General features: G+C 40.7%; 1 protein-coding gene across 1 annotated transcript in view; it reads right to left on the reverse strand.

Moving 5' to 3' along the window:
* DNAH11 (dynein axonemal heavy chain 11) overlaps positions 1-19,290 on the reverse strand; it is a 358,576-nt gene that overhangs the window by 168,626 nt on the left and 170,660 nt on the right. Inside the window, 5 exon segments of the mRNA XM_040472462.1 lie at positions 3,254-3,385; positions 6,239-6,389; positions 14,720-14,868; positions 16,526-16,676; positions 18,916-19,052. Of these exon segments, the coding sequence (XP_040328396.1) occupies positions 3,254-3,385; positions 6,239-6,389; positions 14,720-14,868; positions 16,526-16,676; positions 18,916-19,052 (720 nt within the window).

The following is a 19,290-nucleotide window of genomic DNA, read 5'->3' on the forward strand; positions in this document are numbered from 1 at the left end:
AGAAAAGCTCCTATCCTCGTAGAGTATATGGGGAGATAGAGGCAGAGACATGAGGAAGCACAGTGGAGGGTAAGCCATGGCAGAGGGTAAGCCAATAAATGTACAAATAAAGAGCTGTCTTGAAAGTAAAGTTTGCTGTAATAAGAGTAACAGGGGTAAATTCATTTGAATTGGATCTTCAGTGAGCCATCTTTGAGAACGGACACAGATATTTTTTGAGAACAGGCACACTATTCCAAGAAGCAGGAAGAGGCCAGCACAGACAAAGATCCTGTGGGCATAAAAGACCTTGTGTTCCAGAAACTTTCAGTGCAACTGGTGGAAGAGGGTGGGAGGTAGGGGAGGGAGTAGCAAAGGAAGAAGCAGGGGGAGACAGGCAGGACCAGATCCAGAAGGCTTGGAAATGGTATTCAATTTTTCACTTTGTCCTAAAAGCAAAAAGAATCCATTAAAGTGTTTCAAACTCTCGAGTGTATCATATAATTCAATTTACATGAAAAAAAAGTCACTCTGGCTGCTGAGAGGATAATGGATTATGGGGGAAGCACAAAAGCAGACCGAAGAGGTTGTTACCTTAGAAGCCAGGTGAGAAGTGTAAACAGCAGTTTATGGGAGCTCAGGGAGAGTTGATCCAAGACCTGTTTCAAAAGTTGTGCGCAACGGTCTGGCTTGAGAACACGGGGCCTGGATCAGTCTGTTGCGGTCTGAACCTGGCTCAGACTTTAACTGTGTGTCCTCACAGGCTAACTTCTCTAAGTTGCGGCTCCTTTTTTGTTTGTAAAAGGGGAGGAAGGTAGTTGTACCAATACATAACAGTTTTATCGTTTTTTGAAGATTCAGTAAAATAGCCTAAGCTATTCAGTAAAAGGCCTAAGCACATTCTCTGACATATAGTAGGCATTCAGATTTGTTCAGTTAATAAATGGCTAACCTAGGAGTGCTTTTTTGTCTGTTTCATTCACATTTCCAACTTTATAGCCTCTCTTTTGAATGCTTTGTAGTTAGAAGCTTTTGAAGATGAAAAGATGATGATGATGATGATGAAGACGACGACGACTCTAGTCTAGGGAGAGAATGTCTGGGGGAGTTAGGTGATCATTGTGGTGGCCTGGTTTGATGGACTGGTGGGAAGGTGGCCATGTTTGGAAACTGGAAAGATGAGAACACCATCAGCTAGGAGGGAGGTGATCAGGAAGAGAGAGATCTCTGCTGTCAACATCCTACTCACACAACTTTACCTGGTTTATATCCTAGAGAAGGAAAAACCTCCTAGAGAACACGGGAAACATACAAAAGAAGATGGTGGAGGGGATGGGTTGAGGAGAGGGGAGATCATGCCTGTGGTCTCTGTGAAGGAGAAATGCACGTGTGCTGTAAATTGTGCTTGAGAAAAACCCTGTGCAGTCACCTAATCCCAACTCTGGACTCTCACTCAAAGTAACACAGGATGTTATTCTTTAGAAAGCACTTGGGAGATTACAGAAGGAAATGTGGCTTCTGAGAAGGATCAAAGTAAGATCGAACAGACCAAGTGAATTCCAAGTTTATTTATAGATATGATTTACAGGAACCTGGCGACAAGAAGCAGACCTGGCCCCCAGGTTTTAGCAGCCATGTATGTGAGGACCTACAACAAAGAAACCAATGGAAATATGGTTCCTGCTTGGCTGTGATGCCTTCTAATTTAAATCCCGTTTACATCTGGAAACATGTGGCCAAGTCTGGAAGACGTGTGCCATCTATTTTTAGTGCAAAGATTCTGGGATACCTGTAGGAACCTTCTGACCATGAGAGATCCAGAGGTCCCCTGGACAGTGTGGACTTTGGAGTTGTACAGCGGTGTGAATCCTGGCGTTGTCATTTCTTACCAGTGTAACCTTGATCAAGTCACTTTGCCTGTCTGAGCTTTACTGGCATAATGGAGATAGCTTGAAGGATGACTAGAAACATTACATGGCAAAATCTACATACAGAGGTGCGTGGTGACCAGATGTGCAGTCTTTTCAAGGTGAAAAATTCTGCACTTCAGGAAGTCTAACCTACGTATCTAGGTGTGAGTGTGTCCATGTCTGCATGCACTTGAACAAGCTCATCACAGGTGTTTGCGCACAAGAAGTCACAGGCTATGGGTGAACCACACTAGGAATGCTGTGCAGGCATGGTAGCCTCATGTGAGGCTCAAGGAAAGACCCTTGGAAAGGAACTGACCTGAGTTGCCTCTAGTTCATGAATAATTACCCTGGGCATCATGTAAGAGACTGATTAGATGTAAGAGACTAGTGACAGGGAAACCAATTTCAAGGTTATTATGTGCTGTAGATTCAACTGTGTCCACCCGCCCACCCAAATTCCTAGGTAGAAGCTCTTGCTCCCAACGTGATCATGTTTGGAGACAGGGTCTTTGGTGAGTAATTAGGTTCAGATGAGGTCATGAGGGTTGGTCTTCACAAAGGGATTAATGCCTTTATAAAAAAGATACAAGAAAGCTTTTTCTGGTTTCTCTCTGCCAGGTGAGGACACAGCAAAAGAACACCTGCCTACCAGCCAGGAAGAGGGTCCTTGCCAGAACTTGACCATGCTGGCACCCTGACCTTGGACTTTCAAAACCAAATTTCTATCGGTTAAGCCATGTAAGGTATTTTGTTATGGCAGCCAAGCTAAGACACTGTGACTTCCCAGGACAATCTAATGATGATACATTCCTGAATAAAGGCTGTAGGGATAGGGGCGGGGGGGGGGCGGCGAGTAGAGGACAGATGTGACAGCTGTTTTGTGATTGAAAGGATAGATACTGGATATAGAAATAAAGAATGATGTCTCCCTGTATTTTCACTAGAACAACTGGAAGGAATGTGAGTGTCCTCAAGGATAAGGCAGGGTACAGAGGAAGAAGAGCAAATTCAGGGGTGGGGCGGAGGAAGAGCTGTGTCTCTGACACAGTGTGACCGTCCCCTGGAAGCACACACTACTGGCACTGCTCCAGAGGCAGGTGGAAACCCTGAACTGTGAGCTCGGAACAGAGATCTGGGGCAAGGCTAGGGGTGTGGCATCGTCAGCCAATGTGAGCGCTGCCAGCCTGGAGGAGCATGCCTGAACAACACTCAGGCTTAGAAGACATCAAGGCAAGTGGCAGAGATTTATGATAATGTTAAAAAAAAAATAAACAAAACACAGGAATCAAAATTACAATGCCCCCCCCCCCCCAGTAAAACTGGTTCCTTAAATTATTTCTGTAAACAACTGCTAAACATACCTGATCTTGCAGCAGAGTGCCTCCGAACGCCCACACACAAGCAAAGACAAAGAAGACTTCATAAACCTCTTTTGGGCTGTCAGAGGGTACACTCTCAGGGGTCAACAAACATTCCAGAAGGATACAAATAGTCTAGTGAACAAGAAATAGCCATTCATTTAGGGCAATAAATCCTTAATAACAAAATAAGATCATAGGACATATTAACAAATCCACTTGTTCCTTAAGAGATTGTAGAATTTCCCCCAATCTGTGATTTGTTACATTGAGAGAAACAGAAGTTAGGGACTCAGATTTCTAAACCAGTAGTGGAAAACCTTCGCCACTTTTGACAAAATTGATCTTCTAAACAATAAACTATTTTGAAAACGATGCTCTTATCCAATTCATCATCACTGTAATGAATGCAAATACACATAAGCAAAAAGAAATACAATGGAGCATATATCTAAGCTCTCTTCTGTTATAAACAGGGAGTCATAGAATACCTACTATTCTATAGCTCATTTCTCACCTAAAAAAATCCTAAAGACATCTTACCTTACCAATAAGAGCTGCCCTATAGTATCACTGGGAATGGGTGCCTAAGATTCCACTTGACAGAAAGGCATTTATTTATTCATTTCCCTCTTGGACATTTAGGCAACCCACTTTCCCTGAGTGCTTTGGCAATGGGTTTTTCCCACCTGTTGAATAAATTTAGCAAGTCAGACTTGCAGCCTTGACCTGTGACATTTTTTTTTTCTGGACACCAGACTGAATTTAATCTTCAAGAAATGTTACTCAAGAACTTGTGAGACAGCAGTGCGGTCTGTTGGTCAGAAACACACCCCGTGTTCAGGACAATCAGGCCAGTAATGAAGGGAACATGGCAGCTTGCAAAAGCCTTTCCCAAATGTAGCAATCATCAGTAGTGAACAACATGTTTTTGAGCTAGTTCTGGGAAGCACAAAAACAGTTGTCATTTAGTAGCATTATCACAGACTCTCATAACTCATGGTCCCCTTCCCCTGGTTTCTGAAGGCAGCAAAAGATTTTATCTATCATTTGGACAGCAATGCAAGCTGTGACAAAACAAGTCAGGACTGTGCGTGCGTCTTTCTTTCCCACCCAGGAAAACTGGGGAAAATCCATAGTAACATGGAAAAAATGTCCTGGAAATAGTTTGGAAAGGTTTTTAATTTTAAAAAGTTGAGCACCTGTTATCTTTCTCAGTCTACTCTCTTGATTTCTACTATGTTATATGGTTCTGTATTGCCAATTTGAAATAATCTTCTATTAGAAATAAACATTAGCAGTGTGCTATGAAGAAAGAATAATGTAAAACGGTGAGGTTTTGCTATTTCTGAGTAAAGCCGTGATGGTCTGAGGAACCATGAAAATCGAAACAAAAAAAGACTGACTTCCATGTGACGTCATCCACTGATCTGAACATTCTAATAATGGACAACTTTTCTACTTTCTCCCAAACACAGTAGCTGAAAAACACTTTGAGCTCTGTGTCAGGAATTGGCAAAATCAGACTTCAGTGCATATTGTGAAAGAGCTAATACACCTCATCAAAATTAAAGCCAATATATTTCACGCACTGGAAAACATACTACATGAATTTCTCAAAGTAGTCGTTTGAAGATACTCCCTTTTGTACTCATTTCTGTCTCACATTTTGTCCTTACAAGTAATCACAGAAAAGAGACTGGTGTATAAAACAACAGCTGAGAAGGAGCTCCGGATAAAATGCCATTTTGGAACAATACAAAAGGAGGAAGTGAGAAGGAAAGTCATATTAATTCCTACTGACCTATTTTCACACTACCCTTGAATGAAAAAAATTCACACTACAGAGAATCACACAAATACGTAAGTCAACTTGAGAAAGAACACAATCCTGCTTTTGCAAGTACTACACCAGAGGAAGTCTAATTAGGCTAACCACATAATTAATTCATTATGAATAAATTCAGACCTGCTTTCAGAAATAAATTATACCTCAGATAATTACTGTTGAAGACTATCGTTTATTTAATTGGTGTGTGAATTATCCAAAAACCTGAACTTTCTCTTCTTATTACGCTTGTGACTATTTCTCATTTAGCTTGGAACAAATCTGGTAACACAGGAACTTAATGGTAACAAAGTACTCTGAAACCAATTTTGCTCCTAGTGGAAAAAAAAAAAATAAAAGATTTCTAATTGTAAACCTTTTGTGAAGTTTTATACTTCTTAAGGCTGGGGATTGTTTGCCTTCATGCTGAGATTAAGATCACAACCTTCATTTCTGTGTGCTGTGAATTATTTTCATTTGCTTCCATGACAACCTATCATATACACCCTTCAGTCTTACCAGCTGTCTCTGAATGAGGATCAGAACAGACCTGTTCCTGGAATATTATAAACACTCCATAGAGTATGATCTGACTTTATGAGTATTTGGGGGAGGTGGAGAACAGAAAGGTAGGATAGTGTGGGAGGGCTATGGGTGGTTGAGCTCAGAAGCTTTCTCTTGCTCACTGGCCAACATCTTTAGTTACTGGATTTACTGTAGTCGAAAAAACACTGAGCACCTTCCCTGGGCCAGTGACTTAGGAGACAAAAAAGAAATATGGCTGCTGCCACTGTGTTTTTTTCTCTACTCCAGTAACTTGAAGGAACCCAATAATTAAGTAAACACACACCTGGCCGGTACTATGCGTGAGGAACTATGTAAATATCTGGGGACATACAAGGGGGCTTCTGCCTTCTGAACAACAGTCTCATGAAAAACCAGACTATAGCCCAGGTGATCATGGAAAGGAACAGGTGTGTCACAGAGATTTGCCAAAAGCACTTGGGAACACGGACGGAGCTATGGGAAGAGAGTTGGAATAACCCGACAACCCCCAAAATCTTTCCATCTTCTTTGTCAAACAAAAGCTGCCATTGCCTTGATCGAGCCCCACTACTGCATCAGGACTGGAATGTAAAACGGGGTGACCAGAGTCAAACCTGCACCAGGCTGTTCTCTGGAATTGAAGTGATGGTTTTAAAGCTTGTTCTCAGCTTATCCAAGCATGCAGGGACATATTTATCAAAAAGAATAGTTAAGTTGGCCTTTTCTGATTGATGCCGCCTTCTGTCTATCCAACTGGCCACATACCTGAAAAAGAACATAGAAAAGCTTTTATTGAACACTAGGCTTGAAAAGCAGAATTTCACCAACTCAAAAGCTTCCCCCCCCCCCTCCCCGCTTGGTGCCACACTTCAGGGACATGTTTAGTGAGTTCATTCTCTTTCTCAAACTGCAAATATTTTTAAATGACCCCTTAAAAACTTGTTTTAAAGGCCACTTTTGCATTAATGAAAAGAAAGTAAAAGAAACTCCTAATAGCACTTAGAAGCCAAACATAATAGAGTATAAGTAGGCCATTACTGAGCATTTATAAGGAGGTTGCAGTGTGTCATTTCCTAAGGGACTGAAACTATTTCATAGGGTAGGCCTTATTTATGAAAACAGCTTGGGATTTTTCTTGATTAATCTTGGCATCAAGTATGTAGTGATGACAAATCAGTTACAAATAAAAAGGTGAAAATTCCCTAGGGGCTATTTCCAAGTCCCTCCTTTTCCACTGGACTGGATCTAACTCGAACCCGATAGGCAGATAATGTATTTCCACTAAGTGGGTCTGAAATGGTATCTCATGCTCGGGTACATGTGTGTTAATCTGAAGCTTCAAGAATGTTATCAATTTTGATACGTTAATATCCCCCAACATATTAATAAAATCATACTTATCAGTAAAATGAAACATAGCTTCGTAGCTCCTACAGTAGTTTCTAGGGTGAAGTATGTGAAGTTAAATGAAAAAAAATTGCTCGAAAAGTTCTCATCTAATAGGAGGTAGTGACAATAAATACATTTAGCTGCCAGCAGAGAAGCTATACAATTACAGCTTTACTTTGCTATATAAACAAATCAGATTTCACAATTTTAGTAACAGAAGAAATTAAGGTAAGATAATTATCTTATAAAAGGCTCCCTTTGATTTTTACAAAATGCCATGATAGGGTTCTATGGACTATTCAATCATGCTTCCTCTAAAGTGAGATTTATAAAATATCAGCTGTCAAAACTTTTTCAGATCTAAGAGAAATTGTCTTCAGTTCAAGTCCGGTTGCATGACGGTAACTTGAGAGAGCATCTCTGGGTGGTGGAGACAGTGGGCACCAAGGAACAATGGAAAAAACAAGCGTCATTCCTAGAGGTGAAGGCCCAAAGGCTGCATCTACCTCTCAGCTACTTCAACTGCACAGCAGCTGCCAGAAACAGAATCTTAGTGTCCAGAGCTCACTGAGGCAGTGGGGGTGGCAAGAGGACCGCTCGGCAAGACAGAGCTCTGAAGTCAGACGGCCTGGATTTGTATGCCCGCTCTACCGCTTTCACCTGCTACCTTGGGTGAGTTACTTAACCTCTCTGTGCTTCAAGTTTCTCATCTAAGGAGATGATGATACTACAGACGTCCTAGGACTGTTCTGAGAATTACATCATCTCTCATGTATAAAGTACTTCTTTATTTACTTTCGAGAGAGAGAAAAAGCACATATGGGGGAGGGGCAGAGAGAGAGAATCCCAAGCAGACTCTGCACTGTCAGCATGGAGCCTGGTGCGGGGCTCAAGCCCATGAACCGTGAGATCGTTACCTGAGCCCAAACCAAGAGTTGGACGCCCAACCAACTGACCTACCCAGGCACCCCTCTTATGGATAAAATATTTAGAGTACTGTCTGACACAGAACAAATTCTCAATAGATTTTATCCAGCAAAGGATTCGTTGAATTCAGAGAACTGTGTTCAGATCCTGGCTCAGCCTATCTGTATATCTCCTAAAGGCAACAGAGTCCAACAGGGCACCAGAGTTGGCAGCGAGTGCTCTGATGGGTAAAACAAATTCAACCTCTACCCCCTGGGTCTCTGGTCTCAGGGGGAGCAGAAGCCTATGCAGGGATAACTGGGAGGTGAAGCCTCAAAAGGGCCAGAGAAGGGAGAAATGACTTTGCACTAGGGGGGCAGGTAAAAACTGCTTCACTGACCCATACTGGCAGTAGCCAAAGTCTCAAAGAGAAAACCTATCAGGCCCACAAGCAATTGTTGCCCTTGTACCAATTACCTCCACAAAGAAGGACATGAGTTCAACCCTACTAGGAGACATGGTAAAAGCTGATCTTGCACACCCCATCAAAAGGCCCCAAACGACCTCTGCTAGGGGTCAACCATCCCAGAGAGCATAGGGAGTAAAAAAGTCTATGTCAAATATCAACAGTTTAAAATTTCATGTATAAATTATTGATACATTTTCATAGTTTGTAATAAAAACAGACGTTGAGGGACACCTGGGTAGCTCAGTTGGTTGAACGTCCAACTCTTGATTTTGGCTCAGGTCACGATCTCACGATTCACGGGACTGAGCCCCGCGTCTGGCTCTGTGCTGACAACGTGGAGACTGCTTGGGACTCTCTGGAGCACTCTCTCTCTGCCCCTGCCCTAGTCTCTCCCTCTCAAATAAACAAACATTTAAACTGACAATTTCTGATACTTAGCTGTTTTTTTTAAATACATAAAACAAAATAAACATTGAAAAATAGTGAATTTAGAGGCAGACACTATTATCTTTGGCAACGGAAAAAACTGAAGATACAGATCTTTCTTGACAATTCTTTCCACTTTATTTCATTAAAAAGTTCTTTATGGTTTTTAAAAGATGCTATGCATTTGAAGATGACCAAATGACTTACTGCTATTATGACATACAATTGAAAATGACATATGAAAATAACAGGTTTATTTCTTACCTACATAAGAGATCATTGGTGCCCCTGCCTCAGGAAGAAGCCACACTGTGATGCCTTAATGCATCACCTTCATGTCAATATCCAGGTCCCTAAGAGAATCTTTACTTTGTGCTCATTTGCAAATGTGTTCCATATCATCAACTGTGTTGCCCTTCCCTTCTCCAGAAGTGCCATTCATATACCCCATCAAGTCTAAAACCCTCTAGTTTGGAAACCGCCCAGATATACTAGGTTACTCATTAGTCTGGGAATGGAATATTGCCATGTAGGAGAGGTGGAACTCATAGGAGCTCTCTCTATAACATGCCCCCCGTCAGCAAGCTGCAGGTTGCTCTATCATTCACTGTGGCCTGGAAAATTGGCAGGGGTTAGGATGTGTTGACTGGCAGTGTATGTCAATGATTTCTGCATCAATATGTTCACAAATATATATAGTATGCAAAGATGGAGGACGGGATTTCCGGGGTAGAAGACAGTGAGCTCAGCCAATGCAGGAGAGACTGATGAGACAGACAAAGTCCAAAAAACTAATCCAAATGCAAGTAATAAAGGAGTAAGTGTGATCCAAAGATGTGGCTCCCAAAACTTACCTTCCAGTAATCTCTTGGAATCAGACTAAATTCCAGAGATATTCCGACCTTTTCCTATCATCCTCTTTAAGGTAATACGTAGTTTGGTAGACCTTATTTTCAATTATGTTTGCTTAAATAATTTTAAGTTAAGCAACTTAAAGAATTATGAATGAATTTAAATAAGTCACTGCCTGTTTGCTTTTCCTTTTCTACACATTAGTCTCTCCCTTGCTAACTGGAAAAAAAATCTTGCTCATAGTTTCTAGAAATTTTCTTCCAATTCCTGTTCTTTCTCGATTTCTCAAGATCTCAACAGACATATATGAACTGTCCAGTATTTGTCTAGTAGACTTAAGACTCGGAGGTAAAGTAAAATAGTATTTGATTTCTATAGCCAATCACATGGTGATGTGATTTTAAGGTTATTTGTTATCTGACATGGTATGTTCCATGTCTGTTAAGTGTGGATATAAAATTATTTTTTAGAATAGTTCAGAGAATTTAAACAAACATATCTAAGAAGACTACCTGATACTGGCACTACCTTTAGGTCTTAAATGGAATCCCAGAAAGGTATTATCAACAAAATATTTTACCATCTCTTCTATCCACAGTAACCTAGCATTTCCCACAATAAGAATTAAAGAAATATATTTCCAATTGTGCTCACTCAAAAAGCGTAAAAGCAATGACCTATCAGTAGCAATGAGTACACTAAACATCCCTATACTGGATTCTAAATACTATTCCTTATACAAAGGTGGTTTCCTCTGGCTCCCTGGAGAAATCACTGAATCCAGCGAGGGTGAAGGAAGAATGAAATGACTCAGAAGCATTTTGGTTAGCCAGAAAGCCAAGCACTCAAAGATCTACAACGACAGGTGAAAAAGAACATGTAAGGGGCTGGCCGGAAGGGGCTCTTGATGGCAAATTGGAGACAAAGTGAGCATCTAGCCAGGAAAATGATGGTAATGAATTATAACCCACTGAACTAAAAGAAACCATGAACAGAAAATGATACCTATGAAAAAACAAAGAAGGAGAGATAAAGTGAGAGAGAAAAAGAAAGGAAGGGAGAGAGGAGTGGAAGGGAGGAATTTAAGAGGAAAGAAGAGGAGGAATTCTTTATAGGAAAATGTCACTTCATATATATAAATACAATGAATGAATTAGGAAGTCACCACTTTGCAACCACCAATGGGTCACTCTTACAGGCATCTGGCTTGTTTCCCTGAAAACTGTAAGTATCATGAAAGAAAAGGTGGGGGGGGGGCGGATATTCTACATCAAGAGAGAAAATACAGACAAGTAAATGCAATGCATGATGGTCTTTGTTTTGATACTAGATTAAAAAAAAAACCGATAGAAGAAATGTCTTAGTTAACTGAGAAAATGTGAAGAATTTGTCTTTATGGGGCCTCTGGGTGGCTCTCAGTCAGTTAAGTGTCTGACCTCTGCTCAGGTCATGATCCTGTGGTTCGTGAGTTCGAGCCCCACATCAGGCTCTCTGCTATCAGCACAAAGCCTGCTTCAGATCCTCTGTCTCCCCCTCTCTCTGCTCCTTCTCCACTCGCACTCTCTCTCAAACATTAAGAAGAATTTTTAAAAAGAAATATTATGCTTTATTAAATACCACATCAAGGAAAATTTCTTAGGCATGTTAATTGTACTGCGTTCATGTAGGAGAATATCCTACATGGGGATAATCAAGTACTCAGTGGTGAGGGGGCGTAATGTCTCCAACTTACTTCCAGATAATTTAGCAGAAGTAAACCTAAGTAAAAAATATATGTGTGTCTATGCCTATGAGAGAGTGTACATCCAGAGAGAAAGTAAATACAGTCAAATGGTAACAATTGATAACTGTAGGGGAAAAAAGGATACAGTGGACTACCACCATTTCAAATTTTCTATAATTTCAAATACTTTCAAATTAAAAGTTGGGGGGGGGGTGGGGAAGAGACCTAAGACATCGGTTTGGAAAACTGGGTTAATAATTCTATTCCAGAAGGTAATTAAGGATTAAATGAGTCAATACGTGCAAAGGTATGATACTATTATCCCATAAAGGTAATGACGTATGCAATAAATATGGTGTAAAAGTATACCCCCCAATCTGAAAAACCCATATTTTTGTAGTTCACTTAAAGTTTCTGGTGGTAGATGGTAAAAATGTAAAAATATCCTTTAGAGAAGATTCCCATCATTTTGGATAATGGCTCTGTGGTCACACACATGAAAATTAAAACTTACCCACTGATCTTGGATAAAACAAAGAAAAAAAAACCTCAGTAAAAATAAAATCTAATGGTGAAGAAAGAGTTGTTTAACTTTCTTGGGAATGCAAATCGGGTGCCTTTTTTAATCAAGTAAGACTCTTTGACTTACTAGATAAAAGTCTTTCTTGAAAAGGGCTTTACACAGCTTTCATTAGCACGAATCTCTATGCGATGCTACTGAGCCTAAACTACATAGACCCTGAGAATCATGAGGTTCATGACTGAAATCAGACCACATCCAGAGGGGGTCCCCTGAAGGAAATGGGGTGTGAGGGATGCCTCTGCAGTGTTTATGGGGGAGTCAAGGGCTAACATAGATGCTCTGTTAGCCAGCCCCCAAACCCACAAAAACATCCTAGGACACAGTCTGAATCCTACCTGGGAAAAGAATCTATCATCAGTTCAAGAACTCTCCATCTTAGACTTTTAAAAATCACTCCTTTCCCCAGATAAATCCAATAAAACACTGTTGGACACAAAAACCTGGGCATGGCTCTACTTTGCTGTGGAGTCAAGGGATGAGACCTTCGGTGAACAAATCAGTACCCAGAAAAAGCAGCCTGGAGAAGCACGTCAGCCAAGCACGTGGCAGGGAACAGATGTCATCCTGACATCAGGATAACAGGGAAGGATTGCCAGGAGGACTACTGGCAAAGGTGTGGGCACGGAGCAGGGAAACTGGAGGGGAAAGTTTTGTGCCATGAGTAATAACCGAGGAGCGGTTAGTGCACCTGTGCCTGCAGGGACAAGGACACGAGGGACTACCAGAATGTGGAAGGGACAAATCTTATAGAAAGATTTTAGAGGAGGGGTGACCTGCAGTTGAGGGACACAGCCATCCTGATGTGACACCGCATGGAGAGAGCCAAGGAAGTAAATAGGCTGACCTCACTCTCCTCTCTCCCTCCCATTCCCTGACAGGGCTTCTCATGGGCCAAACCAACCAGGAGCCAGCGGGCAAGGAGCCCATTGAAGTGGCCCATACAGGACAGCCTGTGGGGGCCAGGGCAGGGGGGAGGGGTGGACAGAAGATTCTGACACCAGTAGCCCTCAAGCACGTGTTCACGTGCGGAGGTCAAACACTCTTTCCACACCTCATAGAGGGAATGCCAGAGGTGCAACACGTGCCGCCCAGGATGAATTATGCCAAGTGTAAGCATTCGAGAGCAGCAAGTGGGCACAATTTGTTCTCCATCAAAGAATTACCACCGTTCAGGTATGGATATCATATGTCTCAGTATGAACACACAAGTTTATACATTAATGTATTTACAGAATATGCTATATCTATATCTTCGTTCTCCATATGAACTATTATTATTATCCACTTATTCAACAAATAGTGAGTTCTTAACATGTACAAGGTGTGAACAGGGTAATGTCCAACTAAAAATGACAAATCCATACAGGTGTTAATTTCATTATTTTTATTTAAAAAATGTTTTTAATTTTTTTTTAATTTTAATTTTAATTTTTTATTTTTGAGACATAAAGTGAGCAGGGGAGGGCCAGAGAGAGAGGGGGCAGAAAATCCTAAGCAGGCTCCACACTGTCAGCATAGAGCCCTACATGGGGCTCAAACTCACAACTTACGGTGAGATCATAACATGAGTCGAAGTCAGATGCTCAACTAAGTCACCCAGGCACTCCTTTCATTATCTTCAAATTAGCCTACTTAATTAGCTTTAAATTTATTTGCTAATACTTCCTTCAAATGATCAGATAAAATTTTAGTTTTTATAGCTAAGACTGAAAAAAGAAATATTCACAAGAATAAAAACAAACTAGATTTAAAAAAATAGGCAAAAGACTAAAATAAGCATTTTCCAGAGAAAATATGCAAATGGCCAATAAGCACATGAAAAGATGCTCAATAAGACTAATCATTAGGGAAATGTAAATCAAAACCAGAGTGAAACACCATTTCACACCCATTAGGATGACTGTCATAAAAAAGAGAGAAAATTACAAGTGTTGGTAAGAACGTGCAGAAATTGGAACCCTTGTACACCGTTGCGAGGAATGTAAAATGGTGCAGCTACTGTGGAAAACAGTACAGTGGTTCCTCTAAAAATTAAAGGAGTGTTTAGGTGGCTCAGTCAATTAAGTGCCTGACTCTTGGTTTTGGCTCAGGTCATGATCTCGTAGTTTGTGGGCTTGGGATTTCTCTCTTCCTCCCTCTCGGTCCCTCCCTGGCTTGCTCTATCAAAAAATAAATAAACATTAAAAATTTAAGAAAGTTAAAATTAAAAACAGAATTACCATATGGACTGGAAATGCCACCTGTGGGAATGTATCCAAAGTAACTGGCAGCAGGGACTCAAAGGCCTATCTGTATACTCATAGTCACAAAAACTATTTTTGATAATCAAAAGGTAGAGGGAGCCCAAGTGTCTATCAACAGAAAGATGGATAAGAAAAATGTGGTATCTACATACAATGGGACATCATTCAGCCTTAAAAAAGAAGGAAATTCTGGAGCATGCTATAACATGGGTGAACTTTGAAGGCATTATGCTAACTGAAGTAAGCCCATCACAAGAAGACAATTGCTGTATGATTCCATTTAGAAGAGGCATCTGGCATATACAGATTCGTAAAGATGGAAAAGAGAAAGGGACTGAGGACAGGGCATAGAGGGGAGTTCCTGTGTAATGGGTTCAGGGCTGCAGTTTGGGAAGATGAGAAAAGTTATGGAGAATGATGGTGGTGGTGGTTGCCCGACAACACAAATGTATGTAATGCCACTAAGCTGTACACTTAAAAATGGTCAAAATGGTAAGTACTCACGGATTCCAGCCCAAATCTTGTGGGTTCACATATAGGATACCAGCTCTGGAAACAGTAGCTGGGGTTGCAGTCCTTAAGTGATGAATCTCGAAGAGCAGCCTCATGGAGGGAGTAAGGGCTATGCGCTCATTGCTGGCCAAGGTCAGCACCTGGACAGAACAGCACAGCATAAAAGAGGCCCTCGGTTGTTGAGGGGCAAAAGCAATGATGCTAACTCGCTGTCACAACACAAGGTACTTCTCCCATGCCCCCATCCCAAGGACAAGTGCCAAAAGTACTCCTCTGAGTTAGAAGTGCAGTCTGAGCGAAGATCTCACTTAATCCCAGAGGAGAGCTCACTGACCCTTGAGGAACAAACTCACCAACATGGACCCATTCAGGCCAACCTTTAAATAACTGTGGTAATGACTAAAGAGATGACATGTCTAAAGAGAAGACATTTGTTCTAAGGGTGGATCTACATGAAAAGGCCTGAACACCACAAAAAATAAACTTTCTTTAGAATCTGTAATGCCACAATTATCAAACGCCCTATGGGAACTCATGCAAGTATAAAGATCTCAGACCTATATTTTATGATGAACAATGTCTTAATACAGAAAACAGTAATTACTGCTAATTTAAGGAGATGAGTCATTTTGTTCTGTAGCAATGATGATTACCTTTTTCTTTCTCCTGATCCTAACCATAGACCTTGTGTTGCTTTAAGTGGCGTCTCATGGACCTGGACTATCACTGTTTCTATTGGGAACACTGGGTCAGCCAGGGCAAAATGCTTAGAAACCCATTATACTCATTCTGTAGCCAGAGAACTACTTAATTTCAATAGCTACATTTCATCAATTCACACAGGGCGCAGACTCATCCTTTTATTATCCAAGTATTCCATACTTAAAGATAAGGGAGGGGAAAGTGGGTGATGGGCACTGAGGAGGGCACCTGTTGGGATGAGCACTGAGTGTTGTATGGAAACCAATTTGACAATAAATTTCATATTTAAAAAAAACAAAGATAAGATCTAATAATTTATGCCTGACTCTTAGAAAATGGCAAGGTATGTATGAACTAAGTTCTTATTTTTTTTATTTATTTTTTTTTAAATTTTTTTTTTCAACGTTTATTTATTTTTGGGACAGAGAGAGACAGAGCATGAACGGGGGAGGGGCAGAGAGAGAGGGAGACAGAATCGGAAACAGGCTCCAGGCTCTGAGCCATCAGCCCAGAGCCTGACGCGGGGCTCGAACTCACGGACCGCGAGATTGTGACCTGGCTGAAGTTGGACGCTTAACCGACTGCGCCACCCAGGCGCCCCTGAACTAAGTTCTTAGATATATACCTAACTCTCTTTAAAGGTGGTTAAATCTGGGATGCCTGGGTGGCTCAGCTGGTTCAACATTCGACTTTGGCTTGAGTCAGGGTCTCCCAGTTTGGGACTTTGAGCCCTGCACGGGACTGTCTGCTGGTAGCTTAGAGCTCACTTCAGATCCTCCAAACCCCTGTCTCTCTACCCATCTCCTGCTTGTACTGTCAAGCACTCTCAAAAATAAATACACATTTTTTAAAAATTAAAAAAAAAATAGAGGTGGTTAAATCCATACAGCAAGAAAAATGCACCCCCGTCAATTCTTTAACAGTGAAATAAAGAGAATTACCAGCAAAGTGCCACTTTCATGGGCACAAAATAAATTTCATTCCTAAAGAATATCAGGCTTAATGATTAAAAACTAGTATTTAAATCAACAAGTGAACAAAACTCTTACTGCACTCCAGATGTGATGTTCAAGTTAGCATGGAGATATTACTCACCTTGTTATCATCCATGACAGTGTTTAGCGACTCAATCCACATGGGATCTATATCTCCATCCAGGACTATCCATTTTGGTCCATCACGTTTAAGATTCGCTTGTTCTCGCAGAATAGATGAGAAGAGACCTATAAATTACAAGTAAGTGATCCTAATACATAATGGAGTTGAGGGCTATTTATTTCTAAACTAAGTTACTATTATTTCTACGGGAAATTCTTTTAATAAGCAAATAAATTTGCTGTGAATTTGCTGCCTCCTTCTGATAAGTGTAATAAAGACCTTTAGAGCTACACCGGGAATGCATACCAATGGGCAAGTTTCCCTTCCATGAGGATACACCTTAACTTCTCCGAGCTTCTCCCATGTGTCAAATAAAGATGCCAGGAGCTTCCTTGAAGAACAGGTGTGGGGATTTATAGAGAGTAACACACACAACTCAAAACTTACACTAAATGAAGACATTATCTTTGTCCGTGTACATGTGTTCAGTATCCATTTTAGGCCAGACACTAGTTTATTTCACCTTTCTCCGTTTTTCTGTAACACTATTCAGGAGACAGAATTTTGAAGCTAATTCAAAGGTGCTATACATTCTTTGAGAAATTTGGTTGTTGGCATATTACTTCACAAGATGAGAAGATGAAAGCGTTTTATTTAAAAAAAAATTATTTAATGTTTATTTATTTTTGAGACAGAGAGAGACAGATCATGAATGGGAAAGGGTCAGAGAGAGAGAGGGAGACACAGAGTCTGAAGCAGGTTCCAGGCTCTGAGCTGTCAGCACAGAGCCCGACGCGGGGCTTAAACCCACAGACTGTGAGATCATGACCTGAGCCAAAGTCAGAAGCTCAACCGACTGAGCCACCCAGGCACCCCAAGATGAAAGCATTTTAAATCCATAGTCCTCTTTGCTATCACGACTTATGTAGGCATTGTGTGTGTTACATGATATATTTGATAGTTACTGCTTTTTCAAAACTCAAATATTTAATATGATAAGAACAATGGTTTCAGTGCACATACGTGGATGGTTTTTTTTTGCTCTGTGAAATATTTTGTGCAAAAATAAATGACAGTATGTAGAACTACCACCACCACTCATTAAAACACAACAAAAAAACCCCCAGCAACCTTTTCTAATGATCCCTGATTTGAATGACTTCCACAGGTTTTCAGCATAAACTAGTATTATTGCCTTCCTGCCACAGTCCTTGAAAAAAAAAAAAAAAGATAGAAAGGTTAGGAGTAAATTGTGACTGTCCCACAGATTTAGGGAGAGTGTATACATGGTAAGAAAATGAATGGAGAATGGCAAGGTGTGCTGCTATAGACAGGATTCTCAATGAAGTCTTTTCTGATGTGACATTTGACCAGATACTTCAATAACTTAAGGCATGCAAATTATCTGTAGTGTTGCAAATGATGGAAAGAGCGAGTGCAGAGGCCCAACGATGGGAAGATGCTTGGCATGTTCAAGGAAGAGCAAGGAGGCCAGAGTGTATAGATTATAACAGGTGGGAGAGCACAGAGCAGGAAATGAAATCAGAGATGGGGAAGGGGGATCTAATCACACAAGACCTTGTAAACCTTGGATAAGGGCTGGATTCTAAGGGAGATAGAACCCATTGAAAATTACAAGCAGGGAACTAATATTTTGAAGAGCGCCCTCTGTCTGCTGGATGGAAAATGAACTGCAGGGAGATGAGAGTTGGAGACTACTGAACCAATACAGGCAGGAGACAGTACGGGCTAATATGATAGCGGCAAAGGAGGAGAGCACTGGAACACAAACTGTATTTTAAAGGTAAAGCCTACACAATTTACTCTAAGGGTGAATATAGAGTATGAAAGGGAGAAAGGACTCAAAGTATTCATTTAGTATGAATGCCAAGATTAGTGCATTTATATTGAACTGGGAAGTAACAACAGATTTTAACAAAAGGATCTGCCTGTTTGCAAAAACTTTTAGGACAACAAACATGTCCCGTTAATTTTTGTCCCTGGAGCCTAAAATAGTGCCTGCCTGAAACTCAGGGTCTTGGATCAGATCCTTTATAAAAGTCTCGTGAAGTGTTCATGTTGACTTCTTCCCTGGTTTACAGGGAGCCCTGACATAATTGACATGGGATAAAATACACAGTTCTGTGCGCAAACTCGCTGAATGCAAATCGACCACTTATTCAAATCTAGTTTTAATTTACTGGTTATAAATGCTCTTATGAGCTGCTACATTTCCAATAATGCCAACACATACACAATAAATCTACAACTGTGACTGAAATTGGCTAGAGCTGAGAAATGGTTTTCTGGATGAGAAAAAAAAAGAAAAGAAGAGAAAAGAAAAAATAAGAAAGAAATTTTTAGCACTTGTAAAGCGGAACTACTACTTGCCATCTTTCCATTCTCGAGTAGCGTGATGTATGAAACCAAAGAGTTCATCTGTTGTCACAGCTTTGGGGTTTAAGTCATTCCAAGTAGGTTTTTGTTTCATGTTAACATATGTTCGGTTCAGTGTTCTCAAAATCTGAAGGAAAAAAAGCTCAGAAAATTAATACTCCTGTGAGGCAAATGGAAAGAAAATTTCTAAAGGATTTTCTTATTCATTTTACGTTCCTACATATTCTGCATGTAGTAGTAAGTATGGGGAAAAATTTACATGTGCACATTTACATGTACAAAGTTAATCCTACAATCTCTTAGGACCTCTTCACCTGATTCTTTGAACCATGCGTACTAGAGGAAGTCGCTGTATCATTTGAGGT

The sequence above is a fragment of the Herpailurus yagouaroundi genome, unplaced genomic scaffold (assembly GCF_014898765.1).
Source record: "Herpailurus yagouaroundi ecotype Mexico unplaced genomic scaffold, PumYag 100, whole genome shotgun sequence".
NCBI classification, from domain to species: domain Eukaryota; kingdom Metazoa; phylum Chordata; class Mammalia; order Carnivora; family Felidae; genus Herpailurus; species Herpailurus yagouaroundi.